Here is a 27,052-nt window from a genome sequence, read left to right as displayed (position 1 = left end):
ACATTAGCTATATTGACCACACTTTCCACCTAAAAGCAATTATCACATATATTGTAAGTAAGTGGGAGCTTCCTGTATACCCACTCCATCTAATAAGAACCAAGATCAATCCCCATTCTAATTCCTCTTTGGGGGAAAAAAGGTATTCCCGTCTGCTCATAGCAAAATTTTATCTTGTTTGACCGGAAGGGACTAGCCAGATGCTCCTGGAGGGAGGTCTGGGTGAAATATTAAAACAGTAATTCAATCACATTGAGAGAGGGGAGCCAGAGTTAAAAAGCTCCTTGGTGGACTGTCTACAGCTTCTGCTCCAACAGGAATTTACAGTCCCAAAGAAAAGAAGGGGCTAGTGTGGTAAACCCCAGAGAGACATCGCCCCTTCATTACGGATTAGCCCCCTCTCCACCAGCTTCCAGGCATGAATTCTCAGGGTCATCTGTTAAGGTTGCCATCATGTTTGCTTCAGGTGGGGTTGAGGTTTCCATTTCTTTGTGTCTTTGTGAAGTGGGTTGTTTTATCCCAACACCCCCCAATTGAGAGGGGTGGCAGTTGTGCACCTGCTCTGTCCGTTTTTTGAGAGAGTGTGTGTACCTAGAGCAAGGGCTCTCAGCCTTTTCAGATTACTGTGCCTCTTTCAGAAGTCTGATTTCTCTTGTATACCCCTACAATTCACCTCAGGTTTATAAATGACTTGCTCATAAAACCAAACATAAAAATGCAAACCTGTCACTGCACACTATTATGGAAAAATTACTCATTTATAATTGTACTATATAATAATACAGTAAACCAGAATACCAATATTGTAGTTACATTTCCATGTGTAGTAAATGGAGCAGTATAAACAAGTCAAATTTTAGTTTGCACAGACTTTAGTTTGTACTGACTTTGCTGGTGCTTTTAAATGTAGCCTGCTGTAAAACACAGGCAAATATCTGGATGAGCTCATATACTCCCTGGGAGACTTCTGCCTACCTCCTAGGGCTGTACCTACCCTGGTTGAGAACCACGGGCCCACACAAGATGATTGTTCCTAGCGGAGCATGAGTGAGCGGTTGCAGCTGTGGCGTGTAGCTTGTGTGAGAAGGGCAGGGAGGTGAGGTGGATCCCAGGAATTAGTGCGCACTACGCGGTCATGGGGCGCGGGACGCGTGGGTGGCTGAGGCTAGGCAGTACTGGCAGGGAGGGTGCAATGAGGGCGCGCGTGGGTGGCTGTGGCCAGGCAGTACTGGCAGGGAGGCTCAATGAGTGCGCGCTACGCCGCGCTTACAGGGTAGCCTGGGCAGGACGGCACCGCGCGGGGCAATGCCTCTGTGGGTGGCTGCGAGCTGAAGGCAGGCGACCGGAATAGCTGGGCGCCAGGTGGCCCCAGGGTGCGCCAGGGAGTGCCCGCGAGGTTCGAGGCTCTACCTGGAGCAGGTGTAGGCGCCCAGGCCTGGCGGTGCTGCCGGGCTGAGGGATTTTCCGTGCGCAGACGGGACCTCTCTCCCAACAGGCCGTGCCCCACCCCACCCAAGGCGACGCCTGCTATACCCGACCTGGCACCTGGCGAGCTGCAGGCAGGTGCTGGGCCCGCAAATTGGGCCGGCTGACCGGGGAGCCCATCTCACGAGCCGCGGGGATCCAGCCCCCAAAGCATCGTGCTGCCCCCCCCCGTTTCCCCGCCCGCTCTGGCGTCCCCGCTGCATGCAGCGAGCTACCCGCGCTCCCACCGGAGCCCCTCGCTCGGCTCCCGGCGCCGCAGCCGGACTGACGAGCCCGGCGAGCAAACCCGAGAGCAGCATCCCAAGTTGGCCGGCTCTGGGCCAGGCGGCGGCGGGCGGAGAAGCAGCGCCTGGCCGGGCACGGGCTCCGCATTGGCGGGGGTGGCGCTGGCGTATCAAGGTCTGACAGGTTCAGGTGCAAGGGGAGTGGCCGGGGCCGGTCCCTATTTAGCCAGCGCGATGTGGGTGTCGGGGCCAGGAGCGGGCTCCCTCTGGCTCCCCCCCGCGCCCGCGCCAGGCCTGACCTGGGCAGGGGAGCGGCCGCACGGGCAGAGGTGCCGGAGTTTGTGGCGCCCCCCGCATAGAGACCAGCTGGGGAAGAGCTGCCGCGTCTCGTGCACCCCGGCCGCGTGCAGCCGCTCGGGATCCCCCCCCCCTCCCGCGCGGCTCATTTGCATGCCCCGTTCCGGCCGCGCCGCTATAACACCGCCGGGCTGGTGCGCACAGAGTCGCCTCCAGTGGGAAGTGCACTTCCGTTATCCGCGGCTCCCCCACCCCCCGCGCCCGCGCTCCCCCTCCGGAGCGCCCGGGCTGGTGTGCCAGGCAAGGATGAGCAAACAGAGCCAGCCGGAGCGCAGAGTGTCGGCGGTGGCTCCCTTGCAGGACGGCTCCGGCCAGCCGGCCCACAAGAAGGACGTGGAGCTGATCCTGGTGAAGGAGCAGAATGGAGTGCAATACACCAGCAGCAGCCTCCTGCCTGCCCCCTCCAGCCTGCACTACCGCGCCGGGGGGCAGCCCGACAGGGAGACCTGGGGCAAGAAGATCGATTTCCTGCTCTCGGTCATTGGGTTTGCTGTGGATCTGGCCAATGTCTGGAGATTTCCCTACCTCTGCTACAAAAATGGAGGGGGTAAGAGTACAATTTACTGGGTCTTTCCCATCCCCAGAGCGGTAGCTTTTGCAGAGCATAGTGTGGTTTCACTTCCCAGAGTTTCCACCTTTGGGGGCATTACAGACGAGCTGAAATGACAGCAGCGCTGTGTCTCTCGAGCCTCTTAATGATCTGTAGTCAGTTTCCCTCGCTATAAGGCACTAGGGCAGGGAGCACTCCTTAATCTACCCTAGACACGCTGTTCCCTTCCCAGTAGTGTGCAGAATGTCACCCCACACATGAGTCCGTTTATTCCACTGAAATCTATCAGATAAGGGTAACACTCACCAACCCCTCTGAGTAAAAGTTTTGAATGGATGCTACTACCCTCAGCAACCACTTTAGTCTTTTAGAGCTAGTTTTATGTCAGATTGAGATCCTTAGAAAAACAAGCAGAGTATAAAGGCAAACTGCCTGTGAACAGTAAAAAAGCATCTGGAAAAGTAGGAGGTTGGCCAGTGAAAAGTTTGAGGGAGATACAGCTTTTGTTTGGGATTTGATTTCCACTATCCAGTACTCAGTTTGAGGAAATATTTTGTTTCGTCTCCAATGGCAGAAGATTTGTCAAAGATCTGCACATTACTGGTGCAAAAAATTAACCCCCCCAACCCTTAATTACATTCAGTTCAATTAATCTAGCATATCTGTAGCACAATGGGGCCTCTTTCATCCCTGTGAAATTTAAGGTGCTATTGGTGGTGATGACTCTCCCCTGTTCCCCCACACACACTGCAGTGGAGTAACACCATCTGTGGGAGATTACAAATCACACACAGAACAGACCACATCTACCAGATGGGAGACTGTTTGCCTGAATGCTCAATGCTATGGTAGAGGGATGGCTGGATAGAAAGTATGTACTGTGAGACACAGCTATTTATGTCTCAGTGATGTGGTTGCTTGGTGATAAAGAATAGTGGTTTTGCATTGGTAGCATAAAGTCTTTTTTATGGAAAAAATACACTGTGCGGGAAAATCCTGTTGCATGTAGAAAACTGAAACTGAGTTGTACTGCAGGTCATTGCACTTTCTCCGTCTCCTCCTTAAAACTTAATGTGATACTTCAGAGAGTGTACTTAAAAAAAATTAGCCTGCCTTAATACCACCAAATGTTTGGTGAGGATCAGGTAAACCAGACTCCTGCTTCCCATGCAGATGTGTCATCTATTTAGCAACTGAAAATAACCACCAAATATACTTTGATTCAGTCCAAGATAGCTTAGACACTCCAAGATACTATGGCACCATGCAGTGCCCCTTTATAAGGAATCAGGTAGGTAACCCTGCAGGTCTGTTGAAGGTGTATAAACATTGCTTTTCATGCTATTCTGCCTGTACCCTCCATTTGAAGAGCTACTATTTACTTGGTAATCAGTGATCAAATTATATTTTATTTTTCAGGGAGAGATACATAATCCACTATTTATCTGTAGAGTAATAGAAAGATGTAAAGTCTACAGTGGTCAAACTCTGTACATTTACTCCATGATTCTGAATCCTGTCTAGTCAGGTTCTTCATCTTTTCCCTTAGTAGTCTGCTCCTCATTCAGGTGCAGGGCTGCAGGATTCTGTATGTTCCTCTGTGTGCTGTGAGCTGCTGATTGTAAGTTCAGCCAGGTCACGGCTAGCATGCTTCTCTGGGGGAAAAAGTGAGATGGCAGCTGGTGTGTTCCTGGCTTTTTAGAGGATTCTGTCTATTGGACCAAAATTCCTACATGATCTGCTGATTTACTTTTTAGGTTATACAATTTTAAAAAGTCATACCCATGACCTTGCTGTTGAACTCCCTGGAAATATGCATGGAAGATGGAGCTGATGCATGCTCCCATAATCAGCTACTCCCTAATCAGCCACTAAAAAGCATTTACTCTCCCTACCAGTAGAAAAGTGAGATGAGGTTTATTCTAGGAAGCTTCTGAAAGTAAGGGGGCCCCCTCTGTGCTAACAGGCTCTGAGTTTCTGAAGACTCTATCTGCTTATTGGTTTGGAGACTGTAAACACTGTTTTGCTGCCTCTGCTTCTCCAACTTCCTCCCTCACAATCAGCCTTCCCTTTTCCCTGAACACATTCGTAGCAGGAGAGCTCCTCGTAGCCTTTGAGCAGGTTTATTTTATTGGGGGGGAAAGGATGGGCTGTCCTTAATGCTCAGGAGTGTCAGCTTCTGGGGGGGGGGAGGCAGTCACTAAACCATGGCTTTTCTGTATGGAGTATTCTCAACATGGTAGATAACCAGGGAGGGCCTGCTTCAGAGTCTGTACCAAGGTGAGGATCAGTGTGTTTTTTCCACTGTGACTGGTTAAATCAGTAGTGCACAATCACAGCTACATATTGACAGGGGAGCCAACTGCTATGCCAGGTCCATGGGGCAAGTGGGGGGGGGGGTGGGGAAGAGGGAAGCGTTTCCACACTCCTGGAATGTGCATGGCCTCAGGTGGAAGGAACAAACCCGGGGCAGCGAGCATGCCGCTCTAGCCCCCACCTCAGCCCCTAGAGCCTCCCAAAATGACCACGTGGCACTCCAGTGGTTATTTAAATGGCCCAGGGTTCTGGACCCCCAGGGTTGCTCAAACATGGTCAGCAGTGTGTCCGCTAACACTGGACATGGCACTGCTTCTTAGCACAGATCAAGTCTGGGAAATGGGAAACAGGACAACCTAATGAGCTTGGCAATGACCTTCTAGCTAGTCTCGCACAATTCCAATTACCTCTCTGATGTCTGTCACCACCATGTATGATATAGGCATTGGCAGAGCTGTCCTTAGGATTTATGAGGCTCTTTGCAGTACTATTAAATTGGTACCCCTATACCCAATGGCAGTGGGAGGGTGACAGTTTTTTAGTGATGTGACTTTGTAATCTTTTGCAGCACACAAATGTTAAACTAAGGTCCTGTAGACCAGCACAGTAAATTCGGAAACTGACAATATATAACCGGGGTTGACAAATGTCTATTACGTGGCTTCGTTACAACTTGAATGACTCTTTCACAGGTTCGATGTTCTGTTAATAGGTGTGGCAGGCTTTTTCACTTTTAAGTTAAGTAGATCCTCTCCACAGAAAGTCACAGAACAGGGACAGAAAGAGGCAGGTGAGCAGACATTAAGACCCAGCTGTGCCCCAAATTTTCAGGTGCCCTACGCAAGTGCTTATTCTGAACATACGTAAGGACAGCTCTAGGCACTGGGTTTCTGTGGTGACAAAGTAGTAGCCTCCGCCAAGAAGTTGGGCAGAGGAGAATTTGGTTTATGTAGTTTCAAGCCAACTTGGTACTTTTAAGGCTGATGTTCCTAGTGGATTGCTGGGAGAAGTGAGTTTTATCAAATCCAAAGACAGAACTAAGCTACGCTGTTTTTCTTCTTGAGGTTGTGATTTTTGGATTCAGAGTAGTGTGTGATGTATTGGTGAACAGAATTATATTCCCACTGCAAAATCTATAACCAATAAGGCAGTACTAGGGCCTCACGGCAAACGGGAACTTCTGAGCATATGAAAGTCCCTTCCTGAAAGCATTATGTGGAAGACACTCCCTCTTACAATGGGAATGGGAATGCAGTGTGAGTGGTCTCTGGGTTCCTGTGCTAGTCTGAATAGGTTAGATATTGTCCATGAAAACACTGCGCACAGAGCCTTTTCAAGCTTGTGAAATTGTTCATGATGTCAAAGCGAGAACATTTGTAGGAAGCAACATGCTTTTTACAAGAAGGAAGTCTCAATACAAAGTGGACACACTTCATTCAAAGCTGAATGTTGTATGGATGCGTATGTATGTACACACACTCACCTCTTATTAGCCAAATCCTTTGGCTTCCATTTTCAGGAAAACCCCAAGGCCTTTCATATGTAAAAACTGAAGATATGGCCCTTTGGGATTAGAACCCGAAGTTCCACACACAGAGAATTTCCATTAGTTTTAATTGGAGTAGTGTCCATATAAGGAATGCAAGGCCACACCACTGGATGGTGTTTGCGACAGAAATGAATTAGTATGCAAGTTCATAAACTGTACCACTGATGTTAAAATAAATTAAAAAAAATCTTTTTACCAGCTCTCAATAAAAAGCCTACAACAGAGTAAGAAGAACCCAGTAGCATTAGAATCTTAAATGAATAGCTAGAAACATCTGTGGTTTTTGGCATGTCTTCCTGATTGACTCCAATGGGACTTCTGCACATAAAGTGTAGAATGTAACCTTGTGTGAGCTTTCAAACTATCCTTTGAAAATACATCGAAAAGGAAATCAAAAGTTTAAAAACAACTTTAGCAAGATTGACAAAGTTTGTGTTCATTTTTATTTTGCTTCCCAGCTGTGACTGCTTTTGCTTATCTTTAAGGAGAAGACAGCATTCAGTGTCTGCCAGAGTTAGTTTCAAACAGGTCAAAGATTTATTTAAGAGGAAACCTTTAGGACAAATATACTGGTCCTGATCCATCTAATTGATTTTAGTGAGTGTAGGACTAAAGCCACTGCATATTCTAAGATAATTTACTCTGTGACAATGAAAATTGTATGCAGATAGTAGGTTACTGCAGCTTCTGGCAGGAAGACAAGATGATATTCTAGAGCCAGGCGGTCCTTGAATGTTTCCACAATGGTTTGGGCTATGAGCTGTTATTGTGAATTATTTGTACTTGACTAGCTTTCACCACACAAGAAAACTACAGCTTTCAGTAGGTCAAGTGTGAAATGCCTTGCCATCAAGAATGTCATTTTTCCTGATTTCCCTCCTCTCAAAGTTCTTCAGCCTTACTAGAACTAACTTCTAATATAAACCTCTGACATGAGGGTTCTTTATGCAGTTCCTGGCTTTGCTTGTCTATCTAGTGGTCTGATTACCCCTTCCTTAATCAGGTAATATCACTGTACTTACATCAAGTCTGCTGCTTGATCTGTTAAACATTTCTTGTGAGTCTGCATTCTGTGGGATGTTTTCACTGGATGAGGAATGCCAAATAGAGTACCAAAGAGTTTTCTAGAACAGTGGTCTCCAACCTTTTTAGCCACAAGATCACTCTTTCAATTTAAGTGCAGTGTAAGATCTACCTCAAACCCAAATACTCTTGCCCCACTTCCTTCCCGCCCCTTCTTTGAGGCCCTGCCCCTGCTCTACGTCTTCTCCAAGGCTTCCCCCTGCTCACTCCATCCCCCATTCTCCCCCATCCTCACTCGCTTTCACCATGCTGGGGTAGGGGGTTGGGTGCAGGCTCTTGTCTTTGGCCAAGGGGTTTGGAGTGTGAGAGGGGCTCCACGCTTAGCCCAGGGCAGAGGATTGGGGTCCAGGAGGGGGTTCAGGGTGCAAACTCTAGTAAGGAGTTTGGGTGCAGGGGGATTCACATCTGCGGCAGGGGTTGGGTGTAGGAAGAGGTTCAGGGCTGGGACGGGTTCGGGAAGCAGACTCTGGCTGGGCACCATTTAACTGAGATGGTTTCCGGGTGGTGGAGCAGTGGGTTAAAGCAGGCTCTCTGTGTGGAGATAGGGTACAGAAGTGGGGGGAGGAGTGACACCCTGACATCAGCACTCCCCCTCTTCTCCCTCCCATACCCTGCACAGAAAGCAGGAGGCAGCTCCAAAGCAGAGGGCAGGAGCAGCAGGAGAGTGGGTGGAGAAGCAAGTGAAGAACCAGTGTTCCATAGCTTCCCGGACATCCCTGTCAGAAGCTCCAAGATCTACCTGTGGATCCTGATCTACTGGATGGTGACCACTGTTCTAGAACGTCTAACTGCTTTAGAATTAGATTCTCATAAACTTGGAATAGGATTTATATTAGTAGTTTATAATTTATCGAATAGCCAGAACTGATATCTGACTGTATTAGGTAGCCAAAGAAAGGTGAGCAACTACATCCCGAGTAATGCCTGATAGGATTAATTAGTGTGTCCTCTGCTAATTAATTAACAGAACCTATTTACAACCTATACTTTTAATATTAACAGTCATTTAAAGTGGTCCTACAGTTTGTAAACAAAATAAAATGTGACCCACCATCTAGAATATTTTGAATTCAGATTTCTAAGAGAAGAATTGTTGCACTATTATGCACTTTCTTTGTGATCCAAACTATTTGGTAAGATTGACCATGTTCAAATTTTTCATTAGGAAGCATGCAACTGTCAGATTAATTACCAGATCCTTATTATACCTTAAGATTCAAATAAAGCTTTTCCATACATTCACAAAAAAAGCCACAGATATCCACTGAACTGTAATACATTTTTAACAACAGATATATTTTCATCTCTCTTCTCTGAGATTTTGCTCTCCATGTGGTCCCAATTTGTTCCCAATTTATCATGTAAATGGCAGATTTGAAAAAAGAACACTGCAATTCCATAATTTATGTACCCACCATGTGACAACATCCCTGTCTTTTCAGAGCCACATGGTTACTTCTTTCTTCAGCCCTTCCCAGCTTACTTATCAGCACTCTGGCATACATCTAAGCCAATTCTTCTCCTAGCTCACCAGCACAGCACCTAACAGGATATTGGTCGTAATTTTCTCATGATCTCCCTGTTGCTGCTTCTCCTCTTGACCATCAGTGTTGCTACTTACTAGTATGGTGCCCCAAAACTGCAGTGGTCCAACCCCAAGCCTCATTGGGTTATAGGTTAGTGTGGCCTTGCTTACTTGCTTTGTATCAATAGATTTTGACATACCCTCAGATAGTGACTAAACTGCAGAATTCTTTTGGAAAAACTGCTGTTTTTCCGAAAAAACTTCACTTACATCCACACTGTACTGGCAGTCCCCGAGTTACGCGGATCCGACTTATGTCGGATCCGCAGTTACGAACGGGGCCGTTCCTCTCTCTGGTCTCCAGCAGACCAGGGAGAGGAAGCAAAGAGGCGGAACACGTGGGCAGCGGACAGGGCTGTCCGCTGCCCACGCGCTCCGAGACTTGGCTCTGCTTTGCCCCCCGTCCTCCTGGTCTGCAGACCAGAGGAGGGGGGGCAAAGCAGAGCCAAGCCGCGGAGCGCGCGATCAGCTGACAGCCCAGACGTGTCTGGGCTGTCAGCTGGCCGGGCGCTCCGCGGCTTGGCTCTGCTTTGCCCCCACCACTGTCCCCCTGGTCTGCAGACCAGTGGGACGGGGGGGGAGGGGGAAAGCAGAGCCAAGCAGAGCCAAGCCGCGGAGCGTGCGGTCAGCTGACAGCCCAGACGCGTCTGGGCTGTCAGCTGGCAGCGCGCTCCGCGGCTTGGCTCTGCTTTGCTCTGCTTTGCCCCCCCCTCCCTCTGGTCTGCAGACCAGGGGGACGGGGGAGCAAAGCAGAGCAAAGCCACGGAGCCCGAGGGCAGCAGGACAGCCACGGCGCGTCTGGGCTGTCCCGCTGCCCCCATGCTCCATGGCTTTGCTCCGGACACCTGTGGTACAGCAGCTGGGGCGCTGCCAGTTGGTCCCGTAGCGCCGCTCTGGGCGCTACTGGACCAACCGGGCAGCACCCCAGCTGTTCTGCCCCAGGCGTCCTGATTCAGCCACTGCTGGTCAGATTCAGCAGCGGCTGAATCAGGACGCCTGGGGCAGAGCAGCTTGGGTGCTGCTGGGTTGGTCCAGTAGCGCCGAGGAGCGGCGGCGCTACTGGACCAACCCAGCAGCACCCCAGCTGCTCTGCCCCAGGCGTCCCCAAGTCAGCCGCTGCTGAAACTGACGAGTGGCTGACTACAGGAAGCCCTGATCAGTTTCAGCAGCAGCTGACTTGGGGATGCCTGGGGTTCTTAAGTTAAATCTGTATGTAAGTCAGAACTGGGTCCAGATTCAGCCGCTGATCAGTTTCAGCAGCGGCTGAATCTGGACGCCAGTTCCGACTTACATACAGATTCAACTTAAGAACAAACCTACAGTCCCTATTTGTACGTAACCCGGGGACTGCCTGTAATTGCATTCTTGCAAAAAAAATGGAAAGAACAGAGGGGTTTTCCCAACATTGGTAAACCTCTTTCTATGAGGAAGAAGCCTTTTTCCGAAAGAGCTCTTTCGGAAAAAGGCGTGTGTAGACAGGGAAGAGGGAGTTATTTTGAAAGAAGAGGAAGGAGAACAGGTGCTCTGGTGGCCACTCTGTCCATAGTAATCACAGCTTAAATGCGAGATAGCGTCCACACTGAATGGACGTTATCTTTCAAAAAAGAAGATAGCTTTTTTTGATGCACTTTGGCAGTGTGGATGCTCTCTTTCGGAAGATCTCTTCTGGAAAAGCTTCTTCCGAAAGAAGCCTGCAGTCTAGATACAGCCTGAGAAGGAATAATTCTTCACGTTTTAAGAGATCAAATCCCTACCTAATCTAAGTTGTGTTTCTGACTTTTGAGTTCAGGGTAGTATGAAATCTCATATAAATAAGATCCCAGTAATATTACTAACCCCAAATACTCAAAAAGCATGAAGCGGGCTCACAAAAAATCATGGGATTGGCTTTAAAACCATGAGATGATGTAAAAGTAGTAGATTTGGTGTTTTGTATTGGTTTTCTGCTTTTTGAGCTCTTAGGGTGCCCTGAGTGGGGGAGGAGGGAGAGGAGGTGTCATATTTTTGAAGCTTTCTCCACAGCCACAAAGGCTAGAAGCTTACTTTTTCTTTCGGAATAAAGGCTGAAATCATCATACAGCCACTTGATTCCAAAGCTTAAAGGAAACAATAATTATCATGAGTCTCGTGACAAATACATGAGAGTGGGCAATATGGGACTGTACAGACTTTAAGCTAAATCATATCTGAACTGAAAACTTGCATCTCCCTTTCTGAAGAACTTCCAACAGGCTGTAGGTTGGTGGTTTTGGTTTGAGAACAGGTTAATTGTAGTGAAATGCCTTACGGCTATATCCTGCTCAGGATTATCCTGAGGTCAGTGAGAGTGAATAAAGCAAACCAGATTTGCCACTAATACATTTTTTTTTTGTGATTTGTTCAGAGAAAAGCCCTAATCCACACTTCCCATAGAAAGAAAACCCATAGAGAGAAAAATAAAATTGTTTTATAGGAACTACAGTAGGTGTTTCACACCTTTCCTTAATGTTGTGCTTGCCATGCAATAAACAAGACCAGTGTTACCATTGGCAGATTAGTCAGTTCTACTGACAGAATGAATATGTGCCTCTTTTTACCATGCTGAATGTGACTAAAATAACAACTCCTGCATAATTAAGGCTTAGAAGTCCACTGACACAATTTCAATAGCATCTACTGCAAAAGTGGGCAAAATAGTATCTAATTCCAATAGAAGGGAGGTATCCTTTGAATGTGTAACAGACTTGGTTCATATTTCCATCCACTTGTCGTTCTCCTGGTTCCATTTGGAAACAGAAATGCTTACGTATCACTAGAAAGTCTGTTCTCATCATAGTTCTAGTTTGTTTGAAGAGGGGAGTTCCACATTAGAAAGCCTTTTACGTGTAGAAGCCTAGGGGGAAAAGAACTAGGAGCTCAGTATAGTTTGGTTAAAACTCCTAACTTTTGGATTTAGGGTTGCCAGGTGTCCGGTATTGACCCAGACAGTTGGGTATTTTTGTCTTCTGTCAGGTAAAAAAATTCAGAAATTCCGGACACCTAAAATGTCTGGTATTTTCTGGGGTTTGCCCCGCCCCCCTGCCCAGCCAGGAGGTGAAAATACCGGGTGCTTACCTGGTTCCGCAGGGGAGCTGTCTGGCCGGGAACAGGAAGACAAGATGGTGGACAATGGCTAGCAACCTGTTAGGGCCAAAAAACCTCAAAGGCATTTCTTAAAGGGGCCATCCTGGGTTTTTTTTTAAATTCTTTTTCTTAACTCTCGGGGTCCCTTTTTTTCCCGTCTCTCAACAACTTTGTTTTCCCCCTTTTTCTTTTCCTTAACAAAATTTTTTCCTCAGTGTTGTATTTGTGTTTTTTTTTTTTTTTTTTTTTGGTTTGTTTTTTTCCCCCTCCCTCAAAAAAAAGAGTGTTCGGTATTTTTGGTTCAACCATCTGGCAACTCTATTTGGATTTCTTATCCAAGTTGAAATGCCAGACCCATTCTGTCACTGGTCTTAGTTTAAACTCTTAGGATACATCTACACAGCAGCATTATTTCAGAGTAATGTTGAGATGGAGGACTTCTTACTCTGTCTCCTGTAACCTTCAGTTAATGAGTAAGGGAAGCTGAGGGAAGAGTGTTCTTCCTTCAACTTCCTACTGTGTAGACAGTGCTAAAAGCCAGATTAATCTATTTCAATTTCAGCTACGCAGCTGATATAGCTGAAGTTGCATATCTTAATTCAACTTTTGTCCTGCTGTGTAGACACGCCTTTATTGAATTCAGTGGGATACACAGGCAATGAAAAGCAGAAAAACCCTCTAAAGAGACAATCAACAGTTGCTGTTTCACTGCACCTGGTGAAACATTTGTGCGAGACAGATGATGGAGGGAATTCATTCTGATCTGTTCAGTGGGAGCCTGGTCTACCCAGAGGTTTTTTTGATAGGTTGAATTATTTCAGTAAAAAAGTCACACCCCTAAGTGAAATACTTGTATCAATACAATGTGGATGGATCAATATCCACAGAGAGGTGATTATACTAGATAAGGTATTCTGCTTTCCATATAGTATATCTATATCAGTATAAAGCGTCTTTATACTGATACAGTTGTTAGAACCTGTTGTAGATACAAAATGTGTATTTGCATCCGATCAATAGGGTTGCCAGATGGCTTCAACAAAAATACCAGACATTTATATTTTCTTATTTATATTTTCTCAATTTGTTTCCTGAACAGAGAGCTCAAATATTGGACTGTCCGGTTCAAAACCAGACACCTGGCAACCCTCTGCAATGATCCGCAAAGATGATCTATGGATATCCCAAGGGTCGCAGGGCTTTAAATACATAATTTGGATCCAGGTCCATCCATGACCCACAAAAATGGTTCACAGATATCCACATCCTTAGTGAGAAAGACAATATATGTAGATTTGCAGGGCTCTAATAATTGTATCCACACAAAGAAGTGAGAAAGTTGTACTATTTTTAAATTGCTTATATAAGCCCTGATAGAATTTATGATAACTTCAAATGTTAATGCGGGCAAATGTTTCAGAGCATTACGAATACTTTTAAGAAGCATCACTCTTAAATTTCAAATAGAATGTTCCTTCATCCTTCTTCTGCTTTGCCCCAATTCACTGATCAAAATGAGTAGAGAACTTTTAGGAGTCTAAGGATTGTTTTTTTTTTCTTCTTGATTCCATTAATTTACATAGCTATAGTTGTTATGGACTTATTTTTGATCCAAAGCATGGGGGGGAGGGAGTGAATGGTTTGTAACACACATTTATACACGTTCCTATACTTTGAGAGGCATCTGAGTCATTGTAAAATATTGCATTGTAGGGAACAAGGTCTGTTGGAAGACATTTTTCAATTATAGTTTTGCATGAGTATCTTCTTGTACATAGAAGAAGTCCAAATCTGTTGAATAGTCCTTCCTGATTCCTAGAATTTTCTGTCTCCTACATAGTGTTCATATCATTCACATAGCATATACAAAAATAATATCCTTTTTTTTTTTTTTTCAGGGAATCTTGCATTGAAAACAAAGTCAAAGATAGTTTCCGTTACTTTGCAACTCATAGCAACCTTGTCACTGGATCACGGAGGGTACGTCCACACTGCGGAGCTTTTTCAGGATACCAGAAGTATCCTGAAATAGCAATTCTGAATTTATTGAAGCAACCCGTTATTTTAAAATAGATTTTAACATAATAGGCATCTTATTCAGATGTCCCGGTAACACTCGTTTCGTGAGTGTTAAAGGGCATTTTGGAATAGTGAGTTATTTTGAAATTTGGCACTGTGTAGACTGCATCAAATTACAAAATAAGCTATTTTGAAATACACTTGAAATAAGCTATGTGATTTGCATAGCGCAAATTGCATAACTTATTTAGAGCTAAAGGTGCCATGTAGATGCACCCTGAGTGACAGTGAATAATGTTAGCAAAAAGTTACCTGAGGAGAAGATGGGATAGATCTTGATCACCCTAAATGTCCTCTTCAAGTCAGTGAAGCTGTTTGTTCAGTCAGTCTTTACTTTAGCACAAAAAGTCTCTCTGATTTACATTGAAGAGATGCAAATACATTGATTTTAATCCAAGATTTTAAAATTTTCTAAAAGAGCCACATCCAATTAAAAAGCTGAGAATCTTTCCTTCCCAGTAATACAAATCTCAAATTTCTAGCTCTGGTAGGTTAGTGGAGCATTAACCTGTCACGAGTCTGGAATTTTGCTGGCCCTGCATTTAGGAACTACATGTTTCTTTTGGAACAGGTTGTGAATAGGGAGTTCTACATCTGAAACCTTTCTCTGACAGGATGTTTAGTCCCTGCTCAGGGGGAAATAATCTGACTGAAATGCACTTGACCTGAACATTGATTGAGGAAAGACTCCAGCAGTGGACCCAAAAATTGTAGTGCTGCCTACATCTCTCCCCTTCCATATGGGGGTCTATGGACACAAGATCCATACAGGCCACATATCTATTATCCATACCCCCAAATCTTGCCTACCCACAAGACCACCTGCCTCCAACCCCCCTACAATGTCCAAGAAGCTCCTGAGTCCTCCCTTTTCTTTCTCTCCTCCCTACATGAAAAATTTGGTGCACAAACTGCATAGCTTCCTGACAGATCAGGAAGGATTTAATCCCAAATGCCTACTGCTTCTGCGTTGTTCCCAAATTTAGAATGGATGTTCCACACTAAAGGCATTATGCCTACATTTTCCAAACTTGGCTGCTTAAAGAATCAGGCACCTGCATCCTCCTTTTAGGGATACAATTTTATTTGTAGAGGTGCTGAATAGCCATAATGCCCAATGAATCATTAGATGGACTATGCTGATTTAGCTGTAATTGTTCAGCATCTTAGGCCACTTATGTACGTGATATGGGGCTTATCTGCCTAGCTTTAGCCTATTGGAAGGATTAGTCTTATTCCTTTAGCAGTAGCAAAAGAACCACAAAAGAAGGCATTGCCTGTATTTATGATATGTTGTTGTTTTGTTTTTATTTATTTGTAGTTTGTTGGGAAGAGCATAGATGAGAACCTCTCAACTATATGTACCATATCAACACTATTCATTATTTTCTTTTCTTGTTGTCCTTCTCTTTTCTCCCCTACCTTGTAATTAAATGTGCCTTGTAGTGTCTCTACGGAAGTATGACAAAGGAGACAGCACAATACTCTGAACCTATTTGCCAGAGGACTGATTAGTTACTATTTTCTGTCTTACTCATCTTCTTTCAAAAACAATTCAAAGTTTTCAATAGATGAAATTCCATGGAACAAAGTGACACAAAATTCAGAAGTCATGCAGAAATGGATAGTTCTCTTTTGCCACTCCATAAGCTGTTGTTTAAGATCAGAGTTCTCTGTTGTGGGAGTGGTGAAGAAAGATGTGTGCACAGTTGATTTGCCAGATGCTAATTTCCAATGCTCCCAATCTTTGTCTAAATCTAATCATCATGAACACAACCCTTTGCTTGCAAAAATATAGACTCTTGCTGATGTGTATTAACTGGTTTGCTATTGTTTAGTTATTACAATTTTTCAAGTTCATGCCTTTTAAGCATGTAAAGTAGGAATTCTTCACGATCAGATAGCTATTAGACAAACACGCACACATATATATAAAAAGCCTTTTCCTCTGACGTTATAAACTCCTTCCTTAGAACATGTCTGTTACATCAGTATAACAAAGAAACCTTGGATCACAGGAGCAGCCTATTAGTTTGATTCTGCTCCACTGAAGTCAGTAGGAATTTAGATTTCAGTGCTAGAAGGATCAAGTTCTCACTCTCTCTTGCAATTTTCTTATTACCAGTACTTGGGGAATCTGGCTGGAATATCCCTTGATTTCCACACATTGAAATTATGAGCGAAATGATTAAAAAATCACATCTTTTTATGCATCCTTAGGTTGCATAACAGTTTTATATATCGCTGGTGTGCTGGGAGTATAGTTGGCAGAAAACTGCATATCACTCATGTGTGCCTGCAGAATTGTTTGAGCTCACCAGCTGGTCTTCTGGCCATCAGTGGTGTGGAAAAATGTACTCTATTTAAGTTGTCAATGAGCCAGTGAAATAAGCTTGCATCCTGAGCCCATTAAAAAAAATAATCAAAGGTTTGCATAGGACACTTTTAGAGTGGGTCAAATGTGGTGGTACTGAAGAAGAAAAGGTCATTTTAAATGCAGGGGGAAAGAAAGCACTGGCATTTTTCTCTGATACTGATACATTCTCTTATAGAATGAGACTAGCAAGCCAATTTTTTTCAGACCACAAGGTGGAGCAATAAAACCTTATAATTGGATAATTAATGTAAATTCAATGTATTGTATTTATACAGCCAGATGACTTGGAGCTCAGACAACTGTACAATACTGCAATGGAAATGGTCTTTCAAAACTCGCTCTTCTTGGATTTTCTGATTCACTTCCCAAATTAGAACCTTTCAGTGCTGCCTACTGCAGTAGTGGGTTGACTTTCCATATGTAGTGGTAAGCCAAACTCCCAGCTTTTTGGGAACTGATTCACTTTTTTTAAAATGCTGGTAATACTAGGCATGTGGCTGGCACAGATTACTTGTCCCCTGAAGAAAGTAGGGGAAGCCCAGGATCAGACTGAGTCACAGTTTGGTTCCTCCTGATCTAGTTCTGGACTCAGAATTGTACATTGCTTCTCAAAGGTCTGGTGAACAAGGAATCTCCAAGTCTGTATTAACAGGTCTGGATATCTTAGACCAGCTTAATTTTCTTTTTCCCTACTACAATACTGAGGCTTAAAGAATCTGGAAGTAATTATCAAGAAGAGGTTTTCTTTTTCTGCTGTACAACAAAGTCCAAACACTAAACAAAAATCTCTGTTGCCTGGGGAGTACTGTGCAGTCATAGCATAAAACTTGCCTTCCATTTTCCATGTAAACGACTAGTTTGGAAATACAATTTGAAAGCAATATATTGGGTCATCTCACCATTTCATCTTATCAGTGAATTATTATAGGCCCTGAGGTCACTTTCACATCCTCTAGATGGAATTTCAAGCTAAGGGGCCCTTGACAGTGCCAGAGTGAGTATAGGCAAGTTTGGATGGAGGGGGATCTAGGCATCTCTTTATTGTTCATGGACTAATATGATAATCCATTTAATAAAAACTCCCTATGCTTCTAGCCTAAAACCCAGTATGTCTTTCTCCCCTAACAGAGGAAGTGGGCAGAGAAAGGATCAAGCTTAGTTCTTAGTCATTCCAATGTATCTGGTAGAATAGGTGAGCCAATGCAGGAATTACTGCAACTGGCTGTGGTGTAAGCCAGAACTAAATTACTATCCTTAATCTCTTTGGATGTGAGAAAAGGACAGGGGCAAGTGAACTGGGCAACAGGGTCTGGGTCTTCCTGTGGCAACTATTGGGGTGATGCTGTTTACCCAAGGCTTTTGGCTGACAGCCGAGCAGCAAGGTGCAATCTATCCCAAATATTCTTAGCTCCTCAAGGCAAGGGTGCACTGCATCTAGCATGTTTCCACTGGTACCCTATCATACAAAATAAATGGGGCTCCTTCCTGAAGCTTTCCAATGGTTAGTGCTTTCAATAACAATTAGTAATATTCCAGTGAGAGTCTTTAGTTTCCCAAACAGCTTTAATTGAAGGTTGATCAGATAACGAAACCACATTCATCTGAGAGTAACTCAGATTCAGTGATTTTTAAAAAAAATATAGTAATATGAGATAATAGTACAGATAAATGGAAGAATATTTTTGTATTCTCCCTGGCAGCTTGGACAAAAGCAGCTGATACTGAAATGGTAAATGGGTCGGCATAATTCTCTATTTAAATCACCACAGCCAGATAATTTATACATTAATTAAAATATTATATGATGTCCTAGCTAGCCTCTCTTTAATAAGCTATTGATTATAGTTAGCTTATTTTTATTTATCTCCAGTTGTATGAGGTATGCAATGTTACCTTTTATGGGTTCTTAGCTTTATAACATAAGAAAATAGTAATAAACTGTAGAAGTTTCTCAATATTGTTGACAAAATAGCTGGTCATCAATAAAAGTAGGGAAAAATGTTTGTTTATACCTCTGTTTGGCTACTGAGTTAAAAATGAATAAATTCCCTCTCCTATATAGTCTGGTATTAACATGTGCAATATCTGGTAACATGTATTTTGTCAGTATCCCATAAAGCAAAAACATTGGTCCTGAGGACTCTGCTTATAATGACTGAGTGCAAAATGGCCCCTTGGTTTACTGGGATTCTTACAGGTAGGAAATAACCATCCTTCACTACCAAGACCGGTTGTATTCCTGGGCTGATAGAAGGAACTTGCAGGGTTCTGCTGTGCAAAGATAATATTAAGATAATTCAAATAGACCTTGAATGAAACCTGGAAGGACTGGGGGTGTTTTAGCTTGGTCATTCAGTCCAAAAGTTGGACTTAGGATTTAAAGTAGAATTAATCACTGAACAGTGGGACAAGTATTAAGTGTACCTCATGATGTTTATATGTGCTCTAAAACTCTGCTAGAGAAGAATCATTTACCTCCCATTGGTTTGTACATTAATCCTCTTGAAAGCTGCCTGGCACTTGGCTAGGGCTGATTTAAGATACCTTGAGCACTTTGCCTCACTTTGGTATGGTTATGAATCTCCTGCTGCCTAAAAATAGATACTGCATGTTCCCCTGAGGGTGCTTGCACTTGGGGTAGTTTTTTTGTTTTTGTCAAGTAACTAATGACAACCTGGGAAAAAAAGGTCTCTAAATGTGGCTGCCTCCATGTGAAGTTGCATTGGAAAAAATAAACTAATCATTCTTTTAAGCAGGCGGAGTGGCACAGTATTAAAATACCTTCTCTCAGCTGCATAATTTTGCAGTGTACGTTAATAATTATGAATCTGCTGCAGCAGATACTCTACAACAGAATTTGAGTGCCCTGCTCAGGCGCATCAAGCCCAACATCCTTTATCAATCATGTGGAAGTACATCAAATTTCACTGCTGACACACAGATTGACAGTGTAGTAAATAATGACAGAGAGAGCAGGTAGGATCACTTGATAAGCGGGGCCCATTCCAACAAAATGCCTTTTAAAATCCGAAGTGTCACCCCCTAGGAACAAGGAATGCGAACTATCTGGAATGCAATGATCCTGAAAATGATTTAGGGATTGTAGTGGACAAACAACATGAGGTCCCAGTGCAATATTGTAACAAAGGGCTAATATCCTTTACAGTATAAACAGAAGACTAGAAGCAGGGAGGTGACTTTACCTCTGCATATAATTTTGTGCTCCACTCTAATCACATTTCTAAAGGATGCTGAAAAATTGAAGAGGAAGAATAACAAGAAAATAATGACAAAAGATGATTTAAGGACATTAAAAAGGGCCTTATAGTGTCAGGCTTTAATAGCTCAATCTGTTTAGTTTATCTAAAGGAGGCAGAGGTGACTTGATTACAGTGCATCATAGGGAGAAAATACCAGGTATTGAAGAGCTCTTGTTCTAGCAGAGAAAAGCAAAAGAATCAATGGCTGGAGGCTGAATCCACACAAATTCAAATGAGAAATAAGACCTTTTTAACAACCAGGGTGATTACCAATGAAATAAACTGCGAAGGCAAGAGGCAGATTCTCCATCTCTTGCTATCTTCAAATCAAACCTGGATGCCTTACTGAACAATAAACTTTAGCCAAACACAAGTTAATGGGGCTCAATATAGGATAACTGAAATTTAGTGGTCCGTGATATGTAGGATGTCATCCCTTGCTCCATCCTAGTGCCCTTATGGATGCTAAATGTGGTCTAAAGAATGGGGAAGTATGTGGAAATCCTCTAAAGCAGCTCCCAGAACTGGGTAGGTGCAAGCTGAACTATGTAGGATCCTTCTCAAGATGAACTCTAGGTAACTCAAACTAAATTCTCCCCCCAGGCCTCCAGCTGCATTGTGACAGGTTTCAGAGGTAGCCGTGTTAGTCTGTTTCAGCAACAATAACAAGGAGGCTGGTGTCACTTTCAAGAGTAACAGATTTATTAGGGCATACACTTTTGAGGTACAGCTCATCACTGTTGGAGGTGAGCCACGTCCACTCTGATTTAATTAGCTCTGATGTAACACACCCATTTCTGTATCCCTTCTTTTTTTCTTTTCAGCATTTGAAGACGTGAGTTGTATCTTATAAAAGCTTATGCCCTAATACATTTGTTAGTTTTTCAACTACAGTGTGGTTCTTCGCCACCCCTATAGCACCCTCAGGTTTGCAGTATTTTGTCCTGTGCTTCTAGGAACCACACTTAAGTTTGAATGTTCCAGCAGGAGCCATCCCAGAAATATAATATAATGACACTTTATTCTGACCCAACAAATGAAGCATTAGTTGAACCTTTTTTCCTGTAAGAGAGCCAGTAGAAGGCAGAATACATTTGTATTATTTGTGACTTACCTGTCCCATCCATTTTTCATAGATAGTCCCATCTTTGGTTTTCACACGTATCCAAAGCTGATCTTAACTCCTGTGGAAGTAAAGATTTAAGCTCCTAGCTACATCAATGCAAGCATTAATGTTTTCAGAAATACTCATCCTTGATCTAATGACAAATGTATATTTTGTATAACATCATTCTGAAGGCTAGAAGCACCCTATTGTGCCTGCTTTGGTTTTTCTGAAAGTGTAATATTCTGGTCCAAATTCATGCTACTTAAAAAGCTAAAACACCACTTAGGGCTGTTACGCAATATTGACAACTACACTTCATGCCCCTCCTACCGAATTTTCATAAGGTTGCAGAGTCTTACCCATGTAACTGTGCAGCTCATAAAGTGCATGTCTACACAGCAGGGCTAAACACTAAATAAGCTACACAAGTTGAACTGCATCAATTGTGTTGCTTATTTTGAGTTTGGGCATATCTACACAGCACTTGTTTCGAAATAATCTTCCTCTGACTTTGAATAATTTGAAATAATGGGCTTGCTGAGTAGACGCACAATACGTTACTTTGGAAATAATGCTGTTGTGTAGACGTGCCCAAAGGGACCCAGGAACCACAATCTCTCCCTTCCTCATTGTGCCCACATATGAAATTAGAACACAAAGCCTGAGTAAATGGAGCACTTCAGCAGAGAAGAGGAAAGCTGATAGACTATGGTGAGGGTGGGGAACCTTTTTTGAGCTGGGAGCCACTGAACCCCAGAAAAATCAATCAGAGGCTATACACAAGTCAGAAGCTCCCCTTCCCCCCCACCCCTAAAAAAACCCCAAACCCTCACTAATGTGCTTTACTGAGAAGTGGGGGGGGGGGGGGGGAGATATGCAGCTCAGGGCCAAAAATGAGTTCAGTGTTTAGAAAGAGGAGTGGATGGGGGGTGAGGGTGTAGGATCTCGGTGGAAAGTAAGGTGCATGAGTGGGCTGGAGTGTGGGGTCTGGGTAGAAGGCCAGGTGAAGGAGTGGGCTGGAATGAGAGGTCTGGGAGGGAGACAGGTTAGGATGGGGCAGGGGCACTTCCTTGGCACATCTCCTGGGGGGACATAGGTAGTTGCACTCCCCCCCCCCCCCCCGTGCTTGTAGACACTGCCCCTCACCATTCCCATTGGTTGCAATTCCCAGCGTGATAGGGATGGAGCTTGCAGGCAAGCACTTTCCTGCACTGCCCTTCTCCAAGATGGGGGCTGAGGGGAAACAGCAGTGCACAGAGTCGCGTCTTCCCCCTGCTTCACAGAGCTGGCCACACAGAGGCTTTAGTGCCAACTCTTCGCTGTGGTGGGGGAGGGAAAAGTCCTGAGCCTCGTGGCCCAGATCAAGAAAAGCGGGGGCCAGGTCCAGATTCAGCCCATGAGCTGTAGGTTCCTCATCCCTGGACTACAGTGTTGTAATTTAGTCCAGCAGTCCCCAACCTTTTGGGGCTGCTGGGCGTCTGGGAGTGGGGCCGCTCACAGGCCACGTGCCTAGGAGCGGGGCCACGCATGCGCCCTGCGCTTGGGGCCGGCACCGGCATGTGCTGCGACCCTGGGCAGGGGCCACCCAGGCTGTCACCGGCACGTGCCGTGACCCCAGGGCAAGGGGCTGGCCTGGGGCCGGCACTGGTATGTGCCACACGGTCGGGGGCAGAGCCAGCCCAGACTGTTCTGCGGGCGCACATAAATGGTCCAGTGGGCGCCATGCCACCCACGGGCACCACGTTGGAGACCACTGATTTAGTCAATTTATCGTTTATGAAATAGAATACCGAGAAGTGACTTGAATACAGTGGAACAGTACATGCACAGGGAAAAAAAAGCAGGTACTGAAGGACCCTTCAGTTTAGCAGAAATTAGGACAAAAACAACCAAATGCTAAGTTCCAACTAGACAAAGCCAAAACAGAAACAAGGCTCACACTTCTGACAGTGTGTGTCAGCAACCTGCAACATTACTTGATGCCTTCATATGTAGAGTAAATGCCTTTCTACAAGATATGCCTTAGACACACACAAGTTGACCTCAGTACATGTGTAACTGGGAGAAATTCTTTGGTCTATGATTTATAGAAGGTCAAGCTATTCTATTTGGACCACTGCCAGCTCCCTGGCACTGGACTGTATCTGATGTTTAAGAGGAAGGTGTGTGCAGCACTAGCTGGATGTGATCGTGTATAATGGTATGATTTTATACACTATTGAAAGGTGCTAATATACTACATGGTGTGAGTATTGTGTAAGAATCTACACTGAATAAATAGAATGCCAGGCAAACTATAGTCATTACCTATTCGAGTATGGGAACTGCTGTACTTTGTGAGGAAGGTGGCTGTACCAGGCATTATGTTTCATGTTGATGCACTATGGAAAACGGAATTGGTACAAAGCTATTACTCAAGACCTGTGTTCAGTCATTAGAGAGAGATTTGTTTTAGGAGTTACTTTCTAGCATTATGAAGTCTACGCTATCCTCCAAGATATTCCGTGAATATGTTAGTTACCAGTAAAGCCACTGCCCTCTCCCTCTAGAAATAATTTCTCATTTTAGGCCTTTTCCATCTTTTTACAAACCATCTCCTCAGTGATCTAATTAGTCCAGCAATTAGAGAGAATTTTCCATTTCTGGACAGCTCTCTGTTTTCTTCCACTGGACAGACAAAGGAGGTAACTGGATTTGACCACAATCTTGCTTCCTTCTGATACTGGTGTTATCTGTGTTTTTTGACATGCTCCCTTTCCTTAACAGAGATACTACTGGAGTGTGACCTACATGCAGGTATATTTGAAGATCTCTCTGAAGCTCCAACTACCAGCACTATTTAGTAATAGTTTACTACACTGTCATCCCTACTGGCTCTTGATCCTGTTCCTGGATTAGCCTGTGTTTTCTTGTGTTTTTTCGCTTTGATTACTCTTTAAATTCTCGTTGAACCAAATGAGCCGTTGCTGCCCTTTGGCTTTTCCTGTGATTATCTTTAAATTGCATACCATTGTAAAAGGTGATCTTGTCATTAATTTATGTAAATAGGGTCTTAATCCATGACTTAGCTATTACTTATGAATGAATCATGCTGCTCTGAGTGGCTAGATATATTTAACTCTCTTTAATTTGTTCAAAATAGCTTATAATGGGTCTCTTTAACTCATTACTTTTGCAACGGAAAGCAGAGATAACGGAGTTTGTCCGGAGGAGATGTGGTAACCCTTTCTGTTACTACTCAGTGATCAGAACTTGAAAATAGACAGCCATAAGTGACAACTCAAGATAACTTTGAAGGTGGTCAGTCAGTGAATTTCAATAAAACAGATTTCAACCTCTTTATTCTTCCCTTTCATGAGTGTGAAAGACCAACAATAGCTGCAGTTACATAAAAATCAGAAGTGTTGACCAAAACTGAAAATTTGGGCATAAATCGACTCCCTTCTAAAACTAATCAGAATTAGAAAGAGTAGTACTAAAAAGTGCTTTTTAAGAGATGATATACTTTACTTGTTATCATATAATTCCGCTCTTTGCAAAGTGTTCTTGGAAGGTGTGATAGAAAGAACTATTACAAAGGAATTGATGAAATTTGTAAGGTACAGGCAGTCCCCGGGTTACGTACAAGATAGGGACTGTAGGTTTGTTCTTAAGTTGGATTTGTATGTAAGTCGGAACTGGTACATATTGTAGGGGAAACTCTAGCCAAACATTTCTCCACAGCTCAGTTTTATTCTCCCACACCTCACTTCCCTCAGTCCTTTATTCTCAAGCTGAGGTGTCTGCTGAGAAAAGCCGCTCCACGTCTCCCTGGTCTGCTGCGGGGAAGCAGCTACTGCGGGGTTGCCTCACCCCGTTTGTAAGTAGGGATCCGATGTAAGTCGGATCCATGTAACCCGGGGACTGCCTGTACAACACTAACTTGTTAGTGTGTTGTAAACAGTTTGCTCACATCTGTTAGTCTTGACTATTATAACCTACTTCTATCTGCTTAACATCCCCATTCAAAAAGATGTTGTCATCATCTTAGCTCGTCATTTAGATTAAGTTTCTTCTTCTTATATTTATCTCTGTACTACAGGGTCACCATTTCCAGAACACGCCTTCATGGTATGAGATCTCCTTGAAGCCTCCCTGCCTCAGTCTCCCCCTCTTCAGGGCTCTGCATTGACTGCACAAAGGTGTTCTCATAGCCAATAACACCCTTACTTGATCTAGTTTATTATCAAACCCTTCCAAAATCAGGCCCTGAAGAGTCTAAATCAAACACTAATTCTTTAAGGTTTACACATCATTCTTAAGGCATTCCCAAGCGTCCCAGGGCTTCGCAGGCCACTCCCACTCCTATCTAACTGCAGCCTTTTCTCCCCTGGTGCCTCAGCATCTCCACCAGTGTCACGACTATAGAGAATTCTATATCCTGTAACAAATTTTTATTGAAAATGACACTGACAAATAGTGAACCTCTCCACAAGAATCTCATTAAACCTGGGTTCACTTGCAGTCTAATATGCTTGCTTGTTTAAGTATCATTTAAGTACAAAACACTTCAATCAACATATTAGTCACACTTGAAAAACACACATTTTTAATGATGATTTAATATTTGTATGCATTACACAGCCTTTTTATTAATTGCTTCAAACAAAAACATCCCTTTTCAATATGTAGTGTTGTGTTTTCTATGGTCTCTTGACATTAATGTTAATCAAATAGCTCTCACTGCTGACTTTTTTTTTTTATAAGAAGTGCCTCTCTGCAACATGCTAGGTTTGTGAATCAGTTTTACACATTTGCAATACAACCCAAGACAGACAAGTGACTCATAAGATCTCTGAAAGTATAACCCCCAATGTAATTAGTTAGATATTGGTCTTAATCAGAACAATATATTCTAAATGAGACTGTTTCAACACTTATTGCAATTCATAGTACTTAGAGATCAGTGGGAGTTGAGCACCAAAATACCTTTGCAAATTCCTCCCCAAATTCTTAGCAAAATGTAACTGCTCACAACAGCATTATTATTAGGAAAGTGCCTATGATCTACAAATGAACCTTTACCAGCCCCAACTGTGCTGTGTGACCCTCCCAAGCTGTGCCCACTGGAGCTGCAGTGGCCATAAAGAGGTGCTTCTCTCCTGGCCCCAAACTTCTGTGGTAAGAGAGGGCTGAGGTAGTCCTGCATACTGAACCTCTCTTCCCAAGACCCACCTTAGAAAAGAACTATTAGATTATTTAGGGCCCTTTCACTGAACAGGATTCCATTGAGCTAAGCACAACAAAAACTTGATGAAAGATATAATGTGCTTCTGCTCTTGTCTATTCATGATTTGTCTGCAAGCCACATTTAAATTCATTTATTCTGTTAATATTTCTTGGTGTCTAGCTGATTCATTGCAAGATTTTAGTTTTCAAACACCGTACTCTTGATTTCATGGAAGATTTCCTTTCCTTGACTGGATGAGCTACATAATCATTTGAATTCTATTTGTTTTGTCAAAAATATTACGTTTGCTTTTCCATTCAGTGTTCACTTGAAATTCATTCTCTGAACACTCCTGGCAGTTATTTTATTAGATTATTTGAGGAAAAGATATGCCAAAGATAGGCATGTATCTGACACAGTGGTTTTTACCCCCAAAACTTATGCCTGAATACACCTGTGAGTTCTTAAGGTGCCACAGGACACCTTGTTGTTTTTGCAGACATAGGCAAACACTACTGCCCCTCCGAGACTTGTCATGAAAGGAAGGATTAGCACACATCCTGCAAACTTTAACTATAATAAAGTATTTGCAGAAGATCTTTTCAGGTATTCAATCAGCTTTACTTATTTACATGTTTTGGACAATGGCTCCAACATTTGAAGCTACATCATAGGGATAGATTACAAACCCATTTTTTCTAGACTTTTTTATTTTTAAACCTGAGTATGGACTTAATATTCTGCTTTGCAATGGAAATGAGTTTTCAA

At 43.6% G+C, this 27,052-nt stretch overlaps 1 protein-coding gene across 1 annotated transcript in view; it reads left to right on the top strand.

Moving 5' to 3' along the window:
- The first annotated feature begins 1,771 nt into the window (after nt 1-1,771).
- SLC6A2 (solute carrier family 6 member 2) overlaps nt 1,772-27,052 on the top strand; it is a 113,616-nt gene continuing 88,335 nt past the window's right edge. Inside the window, exon 1 of the mRNA XM_014572550.4 lies at nt 1,772-2,613. Coding sequence (XP_014428036.3) covers nt 1,944-2,613 — 670 coding nt within the window. The 5' untranslated portion in view covers nt 1,772-1,943. The remainder of the gene's footprint in view (nt 2,614-27,052) is intronic.

This window comes from Pelodiscus sinensis, chromosome 12 (genome assembly GCF_052426305.1).
Source record: "Pelodiscus sinensis isolate ZL-2025 chromosome 12, ASM5242630v1, whole genome shotgun sequence".
Taxonomy (NCBI): domain Eukaryota; kingdom Metazoa; phylum Chordata; order Testudines; family Trionychidae; genus Pelodiscus; species Pelodiscus sinensis.
This window is presented reverse-complemented; position numbering and strand designations above follow the sequence as displayed.